Source organism: Conger conger, chromosome 5 (assembly GCF_963514075.1).
Source record: "Conger conger chromosome 5, fConCon1.1, whole genome shotgun sequence".
Taxonomy (NCBI): domain Eukaryota; kingdom Metazoa; phylum Chordata; class Actinopteri; order Anguilliformes; family Congridae; genus Conger; species Conger conger.
The window spans coordinates 35,490,503-35,507,889 of record NC_083764.1 but is presented as its reverse complement, the minus strand read 5'-3'; the positions used below and the strand labels follow the sequence as shown (position 1 = coordinate 35,507,889).

General features: G+C 38.9%; 1 protein-coding gene across 1 annotated transcript; it reads right to left on the bottom strand.

The window, feature by feature from the left end:
- Positions 1–5,781: 5,781 nt before the first annotated feature.
- pomca (proopiomelanocortin a) lies at positions 5,782–16,506 on the bottom strand. Its single transcript, XM_061242505.1, has 3 exons — positions 16,409–16,506; positions 6,814–6,951; positions 5,782–6,331 (listed from the first exon to the last, which is right to left on the bottom strand). The coding sequence occupies exons 2-3, from the start codon at positions 6,931–6,933 to the stop codon at positions 5,786–5,788; spliced, it is 666 nt and encodes a 221-aa protein (XP_061098489.1). The 5' UTR covers positions 6,934–6,951; positions 16,409–16,506; the 3' UTR covers positions 5,782–5,785.
- Between the last annotated feature and the right edge of the window lie 881 nt (positions 16,507–17,387).

Genomic DNA, 17,387 nt, shown 5'->3' with positions numbered 1-17,387 from the left:
AGCAGGATGTGCTGTGAGCACAAGAGATAATCCAATTAAAAGATGAGAAGGAAACTAAAAGTTATTTGGCCACAAGGCATTGTGAGATACAGAGCAGGTATCTCTTTGGTGGCAGGTCTTTACTGAGAAGTACGCAGTGGAGATCAGCGGCGACTGCAGTTACTTAATTACTCATGTCCAGTAGCAGCACTTTACATGGCTCCTGGCAGGTAAAATTGTATGAAAAAACAATGGTGAGACTTCCCATTGAAAACTGCTAGGAATTATGTGTGTCTGACTAAAGTGCACTGGTGTATGGGAGGTGGACATTTTAATGACATTTATTGTGCAAGACTTAATCATGAGGCAAGGCCCCATTACCCAATTACTCAACAGGCTAGATCAGTCGGAGTGATACAACTACCAACAATCTTCCCTAAGGCCTGGGATCTGGTAAACTGTAAAATATTATCAATATTATTTTAAATATTATCTTTGCACTGTAGAAAGTAGTTGAAAGAAAACAAAATATTTCAGGTAGTACTATGTAAAAAAAAAAAAGCCACAGATTTTACCTTAAGGGTTTCATAGTTTGTATGCCCTCTGTTACAGTTGTGCAGTGTATACTGTTTGCATTGATCATTGTAATGGTTGTGGAATGGAATTGTGTCCTAAGAAGAGATAACAAAAAGGAGCATCTTTGTTCAGTGAATGGTCTGTTTTATAGGCTGTGTCTTTCCATATATCAATGAGCCATTAGTATCTTGCAGTTTTGTCATGGCTGTATTGTGCTGCACATTTTCTGGTTCTCTCCTGAATGTTGTCATCCTTTTTCTGGGTGCTATGCTATGACACTGCAGCTGAGGAAAGCCCAGTGGGGCACCTTAATATTTAATTTACCCCATTAAGTTTAAGCTGCCGAATGTTTCGCTTGTTGTAATTCCCCTAGTGTAAACATTGTTTTAATATTAAATTATGCTTTTTACAGAAGTTTTATGTCCAAATGTGTGATTCTATGGAGATTAAGGATTTATACTATCTAGAAGAGGTAACTAAGTCTCAGTATACATTCATAATTATTTTCATTTCCGGTGGATAATTAAGTGGTTGTTTTTAGATTCTGTACGATACAGCTTTCCACAACCAGAAATCCACAACCTTGTGGTGAAAAGATGGCTGAGACACGGAGAAGCCAGTGAGTCACAGGACTCTTACTTCACAATCATGAGCTCAAAAGGCTTAGAAAGGCTCGGTATTGTTTCAACAGCTAATCATGCCAATGTTTGTTGGTGATGCATGGGATTTATAAATTGCATGAACTATTAGCCTAATTAGCTTCTTAAGGGCAAGCTGAATCCTGTGCTCTGTGAACGGAAACTTGCGTCAGCTGGTTTTGAAGATGTGTGAGAAGCAGGTTAAAATTGGTGAAGTGAGACCTGTAATTTTGCACTGCGTACATCTGCCTCTTATAGACTGGACTTGGACCGTAAACAAAGACTCCTGTTCTTCTCCAGGGGGTATACTACAAAGGAAGCTTAACATACCCAGGGTTTCTTTGTGTTAGCAGGTTTCACAAAATCCAATAATCGCAATTGGGCTTAACCAGTAATGAGAAGGTTGTTATGAACTTGCTAAGTGAAGATGGTTTTTGTTAACCAAGATCTGTGTGTGTTCTATAAAAGTGTCTGCAAAAGTAAACATATAGCAGTGCAGAATAGACCGTACTCAACTGGCATATTTCTGATATGGATGGATACAAAGAACACAAAACATTCATCATGACAAATTGCAATATTGAATCTACCAACAAAGCCAGGGTTGAGGGTTGGCAAAATTGCTAATAGAGTGAATTTGTTTGTTAAAATCTTATTTACCTTACCACTCTTAAAGAAAGAATAGGCAAGGTCCACTAGCTCATCAAGGTCTTGGGGCATGTCACACATTGTCAATTCGTCCTGGATACCTTCGGACAGATGTCGTGCCGCCTTGTTCTACCCAACAGATGCTGGCAAAGTCTGGAACTTGATTGTGAAGTCTGAGTTTTCTGGCCGCCGAGTCAAAACTTCAGCAGACCAGTTTTTGACTGAACCAGTCAACTTTCTTCATGGGGACGACATGGCTCAGACAGTAAGAGCAGTCGTCTGGCAGTCGGAGGGTTGCCGGTTCGATCCCCCGCCCGGGCTGTGTCGAAGTGTCCCTGAACAAGACACCTAACCCCCAAATGCTCCTGACGAGCTGGTTGGCGCCTTGCATGGCAGCCAATCGCCATTGGTGTGTGAGTGTGTGTATGAATGGGTGAATGAGAAGCATTAATTGTACAGCAACCATTTACCATCTCAGTGGAGAAGGACAGATGGGTGGCAGTGGCCAGATTCCCACCATGCCGTAACCCAGGCACGAGCCTTCCCAGTGAGCAGGGTGATCACTTGGGTGACCTTGGATTGCTCGGAGGGGAATGAGGACTGAAGCCCGAAAACCACTGGGCGAGGAAGGCGCCGCAGGAATCAAGGCTCCTCAGAGTACCGGTCAGGAGCGGGCAGTGGGCTCAGGAACTCCTCGGCAGCTAGCCACAGACTGGACCTGGAGCACGGTGGCAGCTTGGGCGGAGGTTGCAGCAGCTGTCTTGGGTCAGCAGCGTCATGGACATCATCTGTTCTGTGTCGTGCTGTCTCAGCTGAGCGCCCTGAGAGAGAAGGGCCTAGGAAGCCTGTTGTGGTATGCTGGCTCCATTGTGGCTAGATCGTTCTGTTAAGGAACCGGAAACCACAAGCAGACGCTAAGATGTGGTAAATAACAGGGTTTAATCATAGTAGAGACTAGATAATCTTTTTCCTCATGCTCTCAGAGTCCAAGAGGGCTGTCATATTACTTTTACTCAAGAGTAGCTTCCATCTAGGCACTCTACCGTAAAGGCCTGATTGATGGAGAGCTGTGAAGATGGTCATTCTTCCACCAGCTTCTCCGATCTCTGCAGATGACTTCCAAGCTCTGTTAGAGTGACTGTTGGGATTTTGGTCACGTCCCTGACCAAGTCCCCTCTTGCCTGGTTATTCAGTTTGGTCAGAGGGCCAATTCTAGGAGTCCTGATGGTTCCAAACTTCTTCCATTTCACAATCCTGGGAACTCTCAAAGCAGAGGTCTACAGAGAGTTCCTTGGACTTCAAGACTTTTTGTCCTGACATGCAGTGTAGATGGTGATACCTTATATATTTGAGCCTTTCTAAATTATGTTGTTGGCACTAGAGCATGAGCACTGCACACCTAAACAGGAAAAATGTCATATCTTCTTTTGTGCGGCTCAGAAAAAGAAAATTGGTCCCTGGAAAGTAATTTGTGAAGTCTGAAGAAACTTTTGAATTTAAAAGTACAGTTCAAAATAGTATAAATTTGCCAGGGTAAAATCATAGTTTTGAGTGGACTCAATGGGGAAATTAGATTTTTTGCAATAGAGGCTTCAATACCTCCAGTAAGCGGATTAATTTGGTCTCCGACCTGCAAAAACACCCCAAGCTCTATGGGAACTTCACATGCGCTTTATTTCTTACTTTTCTGTGAGTGATTTTGATCTTTATGTGTGTGAGATAAGTGTGTATATGTGTGTATGTATAAGCTACTGGATGCCTAAAATTTCCCTCGGGATGAATAAAGTATCTATCTATCTATCTATCTATCTATCAAGTTTAAATTAGTTTACTTACCCCATAATCTATCCTCTGAATTCACCCCCAAACCATTCATTTGTTTTCTGAAAAGCCTGTGAGATGATAAAATAAAGAATAAATGTTCTCATATTTAATTTTACCAAATGTATGCAGTATTATTTAAATGTTTATAGAAAGGTTAGGCTAAATGAAGCCATTATGACAGATTATAATTATTTAGTTCTATTTCAAGAATCAATTTAAAAATGTGAATAAACTACCTGATTTGTAGTGAATTCTCGAGTAATTAATTATACAATGAAAATATAGCTTACTCACTATATTTAGCATAGTAGTATGCATTCATTACAATATGCCAGTCATGTTAAATGTATTTGTATGTGTCTAACAACAGATATATATATATTTGCCAATAAAATATGGCACTAAGCATTTCATGTCATACATGCAGGATGCCTGCCACCTCCCCCTCGTCGCACCGGCACTTCTCAGTCACAACTGCTGTCTATCCTGGCCCCACGGTGGTGGAACGACCTTCCTGTGGATGTCAGAACATCAGAGTCTCTGACCATTTTCAAACACAGACTGAAGACTCATCTCTTCAGGCTGCACTATTCCCTCCCTACCATGATTAGCCTTGTGTATGCCATAAATTATTGTAGTACTTATGGTAAATGGTTGTCATTTATATAACGCCTTTATCCAAAGCCCTGTACAATTGATGCTGCTCATTCACCCATTCATACACACACTCACACACCTAAGGTGATTGGCTGCCATGCACAGTGCCGACCAGCTCATCAGGAGCATTTCGGTAGTCTAGCTGCCAATCGTGCTATGCTACTTTGTAAGATGATGTACTCTTCAAAGGTTCAATTTGTATCTATATGATCATGACAGGACTCGGAACTGTACTTTCCTCTCGGGTCCTGAATGTACTTGTACCTGGGTTTGATTTGCACTCCATTGTACGTCGCTCTGGATAAGACCATCTGCTAAATGCCTTTAATATAATGTATGTAATGTAATGTATATTGCATACTTATATTCATGTGGGCTTAAAATCAGTTTTTGGTAAATTAGGTCAAATATTGAAATATTCAATTATTTCCTTCTGGCATACAGTAGTGTATTACTCCACAGCTTATTTTTTAAAAATATATTTGCATAGTTATATACAGAATGTGACAAGTGTTTTTGTGACTAGAAAAACACAATAGAGAGACATGTCTCTCTTTAGCATCAGCTTAAAGGATTATTATTATAACATGTACCTTAACCACTACGCTACAGGGCAGGTCCTTATACCCAGGTATTTGTATCAGATGGATCAAAAAAACGTCTTTAAAAGTTATTTTGTGGAAAATTATTTTAAATTATGTAATTATTCAAATCAGCATGTATTCTTTTGTTTTTATGGGCGTATGGGCCTGGTTGAGTGGCGGTCTCAATGTTGCTGCATGAAAATATGATGTAAAAAAAATACAATTATTGTCTCTACAGTATGCAGGACATTTTCCATGCAAAATTTGTAGAATTGATTAGTAATATTTGATTAAAAATGTAAAAGATAATTTTTCAATGTATAATGTTTTCATCTTTTCGGTCTGGAAACTCTGGTTAATTCTATATTTAATTAATATAACAATACTATATATTTAAAATATTTCATTGCTCAGTGAAAAAATAACTAATACATGCTTTGCATTCGGTTGTCAACATCACAAAGAATAAATAGGAACATATTTTGTAGTTTGCAACAAAGTACCATCTTTTTAATGTTGAATTCATTTACAATATAGTACATGTCAATACAAAATAAAAAATGCTTTCCATTTTCAATCTCTCCTTCCTCACCATCTCCCTCAGTCAAAAGCAGGTTTATGTACAATATTCAGAAGTTATGTGTGACTACGTTGTAAAAGCAAAGTAGCTGCTGGTAATAAAGCATCTCCTTTGAGCAAAATGTTTTGTCAAAACAAATCAAAGCTACCTGATGGGTGAAAACAGGAAGTGGGAGCCGAGGTGGTGAAACCACCCCTCTGACTATCCCTCCCTCCCTCCATAACCGTCCCTCCCTCCCTCCTTTCCTTCCTTCCTTCCTTCCTCCCTCCTTCCCTCCCTCTCACCCACTGGGCGTGTCTTTACTGAGCCTTCTTCTGCTGCCCGTCCTTGATGATAACGTTTTTAAAGAGAGTCAGCAGGGGCTTTTGGCTTCGCTCTCCCCAGGGCTTCATGAAGCCGCCGTACCGTTTGCTGGCGGGAGGCCCATTCCAGCGGAAGTGCTTCATCTTGTAGGGGCTGTCCTTCTTGGCCTGGAGGGTGAGCTGTGGGTGGTCCTCAGACAAGCTGCCTTCTTCTTCTGGGGCGTAGTCCCAGTTGCCCTGGAGCTCTCTCCTCATTTCAGCCGGGTAGGCCTCGGACGACTCCTCCTCCATGGCGCTGGGGAAGACCTTGATCGGCCGGCGCTTGCGCCCGACGGGCTTGCCCCAACGGAAGTGCTCCATGGAGTAGGAGCGCTTTTCCTCCTGGCGAGGCTCGCGCCCCTGCTCCTCCACCTCAGGGCCCTCCTGCATGCCGGACAGCACAGGGAGCAGCAAGCCCAGCGTGCCCTCATCCCCGTCCGCTTCCACGGCGCTGGGGGCGTGCCGCCCTGCTGTCAGCTCAGACGTGCACTGCCGAATGCATTCCTGCTAGTCAAAGTAAACTTTTACTAGTTGGGAAAAGGCAGGGCTGCATTCAAGATGAGCATGTTGCAAATTGTATTTTATTAATGTTACATAGAATGCAGTTATAAAATTTGGTTACTGCAGTCAAATTCTTGTTTGTTGCAAAAAGAATAAAGTGACTGTAGAGTGACCATGGCCTTCAAGGGGAAGCATAGCAAACATTTTTAAATAAAAACAAATATCTTAAATGCACTCCTCATATTTTACAGGAAACAACTCAACTAACCCAGCTAACATTTAAAAAATGGAATTACTGAACTGTTCCAAGGACGTTTTATATCTCAATAAAATTTTCAAGCAATGACAAATGTTGATTCTCAAATGACTATCATTCACCATGTGGATATCATGGTGACTAACACATGGGTGTTAGTCCCAGTGTAGCATTCTGGGAACCAAGCATTGTAATTCTATTGGGAATGGAATGGGTGGTTTGCACTCACCAGCATGTTTTCCTCAGAGCTGAGATCTCTACAGTGCAAATGTTCCCAGCACTGACCGCTCGTCTCTGAACAAAATGCACACAGCACAGCCAGTGCCAGCTTCCAGGCCGGACACAGCATCTTCGGACTCTGCAGTCACTGTAATACAGGCCAGCGCATATTACCACAGCATCTTCGCACTCTGCACTCACTGTAATACAGGCCAGCGCAAATTACCATAGTGTTTTCACACTCTATGGCAGGGGTACACAACTCCATTCCTGGAGGGGGTGTGCATGCTCATTTTTGCTGGTTCATTCCCATATTGGGCCACAGTAAAATGTTTTCACCAAGAATACAGGCACAGTCTGCAGCTGTGGGACCAGTAGGCCTACATTACATAGTGACAAATGTAAAATGGTTCTGTATAATTTCCAGCTCATACGTATTTCAGACCACTTTTTGGCAGAACGACGATTACGTGCTCACAGGTACATTTTGCAGCAATTAAAATTAAATGTCACATTTTTCGACAGGTTAACATTCTGTTAATCTGGGGAAGTGAGGATAATATCACTACGCACACTTCCTGTCTCTTTTAACCCCTTTAGTATCGTCCCTTTTCTTAACACAAGCTTGACAATTATATACCCAAAATGAAATGGTTACTATTCTTGAACCCTTTTGACTACAGGCATAATCTGGTCTCTTCTGACAGGTAACCCTTTGGGGTTTGTCTTCCAAATAGTCTGAATTACTTTAGGTATTAGTAAAATAAAGTTCCTGAAGCTGAAACAGTGGGAGTGGAAGTGGAATTTTTTCTTGCTGAAAATATTTTCTGTTTCTGTTCAGATTATGTATCCACATCCACAACATTGGACAAATCCCCTTTAAAATTTGATGACAATATCACAAAAAATTTGCAGTCTGCATTGTTTTTTCTAAGCTACACTTAGAGATCTCAAACATAACGTACATGCAAGGATGCCGAAGAATATTTCTGAGCTAGAGGTGTTCTGCCAGGAAGAATGGGGAAAAATTGCAAAAGCAAGAATCGAAATACTCTTAGCTTGCTACAGGAAGCATTTACAAGCTGTTATAGTTGCCCGAGGAGGAGTTACAAATTACTAACCCCAAATCCCAAACTTTTGCACAGGGCCTTTTTACTTTTTATTATTATTTTTAAACTGTAAAAAAATTTTGCTTCAAATTTTGAAGAAATGTGTCATGTTGTACCGTTTAGAGGTCAGTTTTCCAAAAAGGACATTTGGAGATTCCAAAAGGAAACATGGAAATGAAATGAGAATATGGGTTTTTAAGAATTAAAATACAGTATTTTACTTACTAAAGTATACAACATTTTTTATCCTGCACTTCCCCCCGCCTGTCATTCTTCCGTTACCTCTGAACCTACCTCTCCTTGTGCTCTCCTCACACAGCAACAGGTTGAGAAGATTGTACAAAATCACATATTAATTGTAAAAAGGCTTGTCACTGAAAATGACCTCTATTGTGGAGTCAAAAGTGTTTTTCGCTGTCTTCCTCACATTAACTTGAATGACTAGAGAGATGAGAGATTCTTTGGAAGTCCTTAGGAATTGCAAAATTAATAAGCCTCATCATTTTATTTTTTATTTTAAAATATGGGAATTTTACGAGGTTTTCTTTTTCAGGTGAAAATCGAATGGAAGATATGACTTTTTGGGGTGAAAATTTGATTATAATAATGCGCATTTCCGGGAAGAATCTTTCATTTTAATTTTAAACATTGTCCTTTCTTAACACTGGAACAATGATATTGCGCATTCCAGGAGATTGGGTACGTTTAGCCCGCTATTTCAATTGCACATTTAATGACGTTTGCACAGTGTGGCCTAATATTATGGAGGACGCTTTGTGACATATTAATAAATAAATCCTTCATTAAATCCATCAATAAATACTTCAATATATCCATCAATAAATCCATCAATAAATAAATCCATAAATAAATCCATCAATATATACGGAAATAAATACATTCATTTATTTATTTAATCCTTTATTTACCATTTTATTTATTTATTTATTTATTTATTTATTTATTTATTTATTTATTTTTATAATGATTTATTGACACTTTTATTTATGGATTTATTTATGGATTTATTTAAGGATTTCATGCTCCAACATGCAAATAAGGGGGTGGGTTTCAGTTGGGCTAGCTGTTCTGATTGGACTGCAGTGGCCTATGCTGGGATTGGATTGTCTACAAGTTCTTTACAAGTGTGACTATACTACCGGTTAGCTAGGTACCAAAATTGAGTTTTTATCGGAGCTAAGAAATGAAATGTTAAGACTGGCAGATACCATTGGTAATGTACCACTCAATAATATTATAGAAACAGTGGAAGACTTTGTAGACAGCGTTGTAGAAATAGCAGCACTGACTGATTCTGATGTGGACGAGGTTGTGTGGAGCAACCTGCAGATGATTCTGCATCGTGCTGCATTAGAAAATCAACAAGGGAGAAGTGTAGGACGACCCTCTTATGAGATTCCTCTTGAGGTGTTGGAAACGTACATCCTGAGTGGCATTAAACCAGCAGATGTTGCTTGCCTCTTTGGTGTGTCTACACAAGCTCGATTTTAGGATTAATGTAGCTAGCTACATTAGCCTACTAACCGTCTCCTGTTTGCCGTTCAATTCGATCTGCTGCTTCACGCAGCAGGTCCGCGATATTCCTTTCCTCCATCTTTTTCTGACATCATTGCAGCAGTGACTGACAGCCTGTGCAGTCCAATCAGAACAGCTCTTATTTGCATGTTGGAGCATGAAATCCTTAAATAAATCCATAAATAAATCCATAAGTATATCCTTAAATAAAATTGTCAATAAATGATTAAATAAATAAATAAAATGGTAAATAAATAAATAAATAAATAAATAAATAAATAAATAAATAAAATGGTAAATAAATGATTAAATAAATAAATAAATGTATTTATTTCCGTATATATTGATGGATTTATTTATGGATTTATTTATTTCATGCTCCAACATGCAAATAAGAGCTGTTCTGATTGGACTGCACAGGCTGTCAGTCACTGCTGTTAATTTTTCCTGCTTCTGTCTCTGAACCTTTGGGAAACACAGAAGAACTGAATCACTATTCCTTTTTGATTCCAGGTCCAAAGCTGCTAATTATAACTAGTTAGCTGTAGCTGCACCGTGTGCTTGTCAGCAACTTAATGCCTTTATGCTGCAAAAACGAGGAGTTCTTAGGCATTCGCTTCCTTTATTGCACCGAAGAAAGCAATATTAACTGACTTGTACTCCCATCTTCTCTCCACAACCATGCTCTCTTTGAGAACACACATATAACAGGCGCACAACTCCACTCACTCCCTCACCATTCCCAGCGGCCTCACATAAACACATGGACCAATCACCCCTCTTAAAGCTGCATATTCTCAGTATCAGTTTGGTTAGCAAAACAAGAGAGCACAAATGGAATAAATTCCGAGTGGTCACTGTGTGGAATAGCTTGCCAGTATATGTAGTGGACGCTGAAACACTGGGGGTTTTGAAGACCAGGCTTGATACAGTGCTAGATACGACTTCGCTTTTAGGTAAACTAAGCAGTAGGAAAAGACAAGCATTGCTGGGCTGAACAGCCTGTTATGTTATTCATTCATTCATTCATTCATTCATTATCCTAACCCGCTTATCCTGAACAGGGTCGCAGTGGGGCTGGAGCCTATCCCAGCATACATTGGGCAAAAGGCAGGAATACACCCTGGACAGGTCACCAGTCCATTGCAGGGCACACACACCATTCACTCACACACTCAAACCCACAGGCAATATAGACTCTCCAATCAGCCTAACCTGCATGTCTTTGGACTGTGGGAGGAAACCGGAGTACCCGGAGGAAACCCACATGAACACGGGGAGAACATGCAAACTCCACACAGAGAGGCCCCGGCCGATGGGGATTCAAACCCAGGACCTCATTGCTGTGAGGCGGCAGTGCTACCCACTTCACCATCCATGCCGCCCCCTGTTATGTTATGTTATGTTATGTTATGTTATGTTATGTTATGTTATGTTATGTTAAAATACATTTTTTGTTGTAAAACGTCAAACGTTTTGGGCATAAGATCTCAAGAATTGTTTTTGCCGAAGTATAACAGTCTCAACATGCATACTGATAATGCTAAAATGCTGAAATGGCGAAAAAATGCTGCGTTGTTTTTTGCAAGCCTAACAAATTATACACCGTGGGAAACATAATGTCATTAGCTAAAATACCTCAGTCGTCACTTCAATACCATACTACTAGCTGGTTCTACACTGAGCAGAAGTTATCGTGTGTTTTCGGGTCACTGATGGGGGTCATGCCTATGCTGTACAACTGCATTACTGTAGATAATAGCATTCCTATGTATTTTTGTACAAGTTTACAACGGGGAAATAGACAACGATAATTCATCCAGAAAAATTATATGTAAACAATGGACATTCTCAGAGCACATTTTTAGAATAGCATTATTATGCATTTGGTTCGCTGGACCTTTGCTGTGAAAAGGACACTGACATTACCCTATTTTGTTTTGTACATGGATTTCCAAAATCCAATTTTGCCACCCACAGGTTACAAAATAAAGAATTGTTGTCGCTAAGGCAATGGCATGTTAAAATCAGCAATACAGATAGAACCATGAGGTTTATCGCTTTCAAACAATATATCCTGTTACTATAGTGATTGAAAATTGCACGGTGAAAAAACAATGCTAAACAGCCATTAATTATGGCCTATGGAACAGTTAAAACTGCACTGCCAAATTAAAGTATCTCATGCCTTATTGTTTGGATGTTAGGTTGGAGGAACATTCAGTTCTTTTAAACCTGAATGACAGACCTCAATGTCAATGCCGTAATGTGTAAATCAAGTGTCTAAGTTTGGTAAAGTGACCCTGAGGATGGCTGATTGATTATAAAAGAGTGGCACTGAGCTGTTTTCTAAGCTTCTATTAGCGTGCTTCCTCCCAGTTATAATGAATGATTCCACTACTGGGCTGATGACACATAGTGTACGAAGGCTTCATTTTCACCCGAAACCCACACAAGCACCTTTCTCCAGATGTATATATTAATCATAATCAGTTTGTCATTTTGTCCAAGGTAACCACAAATGTTGCATGTTCTGGTTTCCAATATACTTCAGGCAATCTTGTGCAGTGGTTCTCGGTCTTAAGGGACCACTGACTATACTGGTGTTCATTCCAACCACAATTGCAATCCCAGAATTTCAACAAGCTTTTAGATTTTTTTTTCATTTTCATGTTTAGAGAGATTATTTTAGCTCTTAAGCCACTTTATCCTAGAAATTTATATGCATGCCATAAAGAATAAAAGTCACATATTCACATTAACAAAGACAGGTAAAAAACTATTTAACTGATATCAAAGACTGAGTGGAATCATCAGGTTCATAATTGATGAAAGTGTGGACACCTGGTCATATAAAGTAACCATTGGATAGATTAAGAAGTATTGAATACAGGGAAAATGCCAAAACCGGCTCATTGAGTTGCTGGGTTGAAGGGAAAAATTTACACATTTGATCAGTGAAGAAATGTTACCTTGTTTTGTGTCATTAAAAAACAATAAGAGCAATATGAACATAGGACTTCCATTATTCATGGCATGCAAAGCAATTTTAGATTCACTGTGATGTGGCTTAAGAGGGTAAACAATCCATCTAAACATGAAAAAGTACCTCATTTTGAAAAATAACTTACATTGTGGTCGCCCAGGATGGAGGTACACTTTGCTGCTGTTTCGAAATCGTAGTACATTGGGGATGCTAAAGGGAAGCTTAGACTTTATCAACCGTCCGGTAGACCTGATGGGAGATCAGGCTATTGGCTCAAGAAGCAGGCTTGAACACTCCACTTATTTAGTACAGAGGTTTGTGTGACAGTTTCTCCAATTTACGATCTGGGCTCAAAAATCACATTTGTACAATAACGTATCAAACTGCTTGGCATAAATACAACACACTTTATTGCAAAATGATTAAATCAAAGCAATTAGGTGGAAGGGTGGACAGGTTTGGGGAAGGGCGATCTTAATTTCTATTTTTTAAAATGTTCTTCATGAATCATATGTTCTGATATTACATTCACACAACCACCAATACATAAAATGTACATAGTAGTTTTGGTAGATTTGGGGGATTTAAAAAATGCTTGTAATGTTACATTCCTTAAGGTCTGAGCTATTTAGCAGCACTTTTGGACATTTAGTTTTAAAACTGCAAGAATGTGTACTGCACCTGTGAGAATGTAGTTCTCAGAGGTACATATATATTCCATGAGACTAGGCTTGATACATGCTATAACATAGGCTGGCACAGGCAACATTGCCTCCACACATTATGTATTATTAATCCACTTCAGGTTATATAAATACTATATAAAACAATATATAAATATACAGTGGCCTAATATTTGACACCCTTCATAAATACACACTAAAAAAATAATAGTTATTGACATAAGCTGTATTTTCCAACATGTGTAAAGTAGTGTGCTTTATTAATTATTAAATGGAATCAACCAAACATTTTTCAAATAAAAAATAAATCTTAAAAAGAACTGATTTCACAATTATTGGCACCCCTAGTTTCATAATTTGTGCAGAAATGACAGCCATGAGTCTTTTTCTATTCCTGTGATAATGTTAAAGAACATTTTTGAAGAATTTCTGACCACTTCTCCATGGGAAACCTTTCAGAATCATTATTATCCTTGTGTTTGCACCTATGGACCCCGTGTGCAGTTCAGACCACAGGTTTCTGATGGGATTTAAGTCTGGAGATTGAGATAGCCATTGCAGAAGATGGGTGGATTCTGTGTGAATTTTGGGGTATGTTTGGAGTAATTTCTGGAAGGACAATCTACCTATGACCAAGCCTCAACTTCCTAGCAGAGATAACTAGCTATAGCACGCTCAGGGCAATAATAAAAAAGATGGTGAGGGAGGCCATAGAATGGCAGAGATTGGTTGCATTTTGGGGTTACCAAGTCTAAAGAAAACCCCATAAAATGGCATCTCCATACCAACAAGGGTGGGCTTTTACTGAACACAATAAAAAACCAAGCATCTGGAGTTTGCGAAACCTTATTGGAATTATGACTAGAAGAGAGTGCTATGGTCAGATGAAACCAAAATTGAACATTAAACAATATGATTTTGGCCACACATACCATTGACATGTTTGGTGGCAAGGAATGCATACAAGGAGAAGCTGCCAGTGAGATTAATGACACTATTAATTCAATAAAATACCAGGAAATATTGGCAGAAAATCTGGTTGACTCAGCTAGGAAGCTGAGACTTGGTCATGGGAGATTGTCCAGCAGGACAATGACTCCAAACTTACATCAAAATCCACACAGGCATGGTTAAGTGAAAACAATATCCATGTTCTGCAATGGCCATCTCAGTCTCCAGACTTAAATCCCATAAAAACCTGTGGTCTGAACTGAAATTTGATGCAATGCTCAAAGTCGGATGTATGGATGAATGGTCCCTCCAAATTTGAACCTTTTCACAAATTATATGAAAAGTCTGGCTGGAATCTTTGCAAGGGGTGTTTGCAAAAAATAATTGTGAAACCTGTTTTTGTAGAATTACATTTTTCATTTAAAAAATGGAAGACTTTTGTTAATTCCATTGAATCATTATTATTGTTGGAAAATGTCAATGACTATATTATTTTTTAGTTTACAATATTTTTGAGCATATTAATCAAGGGTGCCAATAGTTCCGGAGCCCACTTAGTATTCGTATACATACTAATCACGTGTCCTGTAACAATAGCTGATGACAGATTGAACTCAAATAGGATATAGGAAAATGTTGGGGCTATAGCCCTCATCACAAATTTTCTTACACTTTTACTATTCTTTACTATTCATGAATGCCATAAATTGTCAGCACCATACGAGTCATTTAGACAGGGGATGCATCCCCCACCAATGTCTGAGAAAGCCTCATCTGGCCCCAACAATGTTACATTGACACAAGCATAATGTGCCTGTATTACAGTGCATTTACTAGGTTATATAGTAACATTGTTATCCAATCCACGTATTACCATATGGTAATGTTGAAGGGATAACAATATTGCAACATTTGGCCTTAAAACACAGCTGCACATTTCCCTGCTGGGTGGTTTGTTCATTTGCATTATTAAATTATCTTAAAACTATTTTATTAACTTGTCCCCTTGAGATACAGATCTTGTTCACATGACATATGGATCTTGCTAGATACAGTATGGCTCTGTCCCCACATGTTAATAACTTGTTCCCGCAAGATACAGATCTTGTTCCCACAACATACACATAATGTTCCCACAACACACTTTGGGGGCTCCATAGGGAACCACTGACTGAGTGGATTATATCCACTAATGGAATTAGAAAAAGCAGTATTACCTGTCTAATGCAAATAAAAAAAACTTGTGGGTTTCCCAATAATATTGTAAACCAAAACTGAATATAATATTAATGTAATCAAGACAGCTACATACTATGAAATGAAATGTTTAGGTGCAGTATATTCTGTTCCTTGAGCAACTGTATTAACATAAATTGTTGTGGAAAATAAACTTGATTAAAAGTGTAAGCTTTAATCGGTCAGAAAAGAAATCCAATAAAAACAGAAATTTCTTTTGTGTGTTTTAACAGTTTTGCCTTTCTACACCATTATCGAGTGCATAAATTAACTATTGAAAAAAAAATGGGTTTCTATTTTTTGGTTTCTCATTTTTATATTTTTCTCCCAATTTGGTAGCCAATTGTACTACTAACCCTTGCCGAGTCCCTCCCTCGGAGCGGCGAGCCAATTACGCTGATTCACATGAACCAGCCAAACACAGCTTTGGCAGGACAGGGACACGAACCCAGGTCCTTGCTGTGCAACTGTAAGGAACTGATACCAGCATCAAGGTCCATTACCATAGGCGTGCACCGCGGCTCAACCACATTATATAATGATATATTTCTATAAAATCACAGTTCAGAACAAAATATCAGAATATTAAGAAAACAGATTGGATGCAAATTTCAAATAAATAGTTCAACACGGAATCATTAAACTTAGTCTTCAGTAAGTTATACTGTAGATGTACTGACCAGGGTTCTACAGTGCTCTCATTCCGGGAGCTCCTGAAAATTGATGTGTGCTAACTACTCATTTGAATGTATTAGTGTGCTCAAACTTTCAAACTTAGGAGCACATGTGCTCCTAGTATAAAAATATTTGTGTGGAACCCTGCTGATGCCTGTTTAGTGAATAAAGATAATAGATCATAGGTAATGTGAGATGAGGCTATTTCATTCAGTTTGCTTTGCTTGGCCAAAATATTTATTTATATTAATAAATGCCCATTGCAAAAATTCCCATTGCAAATTATGGAATCAACTGAATTAAAAAGACAGATTTACTCTAGATATCAATGGAATGCACTGAACTCAATCATTTGTAGGTTTGTTTGTTTAATAATCTTCATGCAAACAATGAAATGTAGTAATCTGATAAAAGCTTAATGTTCCTTACCTGTTGCCAAGCGTCTCAACTCCTCTTCTCTCTTCTCTTCCTGCTACTGGTCTTTTTCCACTGTCTTTTTCACTCTGAAGAGTTGTTCTCTGTTCATGTGATTCGACTGTCTGCTTCCCAAAGTGGCTTCCTTTTTATGCTCATACCTGCGTGGTAGTCCTTCAAGGACAATAGTTGTGAGGTAAGTTCCTTTGTGCTCGCCTAGATCCGGTGGGGGTGTAAATAGAAATCTCTGAGCATTACTGGAAGAGACAATGAGCTTCCCTCCAATTTGATGAATCCAAGACAGAAATGGCAGAAGGACAGATTATCAAGTAGGTGCTATTTGTTCAACGAGCGAGCATCTTTCTTGTTATAATGTCAGTTTAATTACTGTGCTGAAATCTGATCGGAAGTTCTTTGGCGCCTCCATTGTAAGTGGAGTACAGTGAAGAGTGTGGAACAGATTGGGACCACCTGGACAGTCTAGATGCGTCCGTGAGATTAAAGGGACACCAGGTGGTTTTCCGAAAAGCAAATGGAAAATAAATGTGGAAAAAAAAACTGATTGTAATGCGGTTCATGTATCCCCTTCTGATGAAATTTTTTATTTTTTTACCAACTCCTTGAGCGCCTCGATGGTGATCAGAGAATAAAGACCTTTTTTTCTCAGTGGAATTTTGCTCAATATACTGAGTATAAAGAGATTGGCATTTGTTCCCAAGGCTTGCTTAATGATTATCTTCATAGATTACAATAAAAACATGATACAGAGAAACCAGCACAAAATAATTTGCCTCACATGTCCTAATCTCTGGCAATAAAAAGATGAACCTCAAGCAGCTTCCTCATGGAGATATAAAACATATAAAATACAATATGTCTTGGGGTATATTGATAATACATTGTAATTTTGTAAACTTATTTTTTTCTTTCCTTTTCTAAAGTATATGGTTGTTCATGCTGTTTCAAATTAAAGTTCATTTTGCAGATATATAAG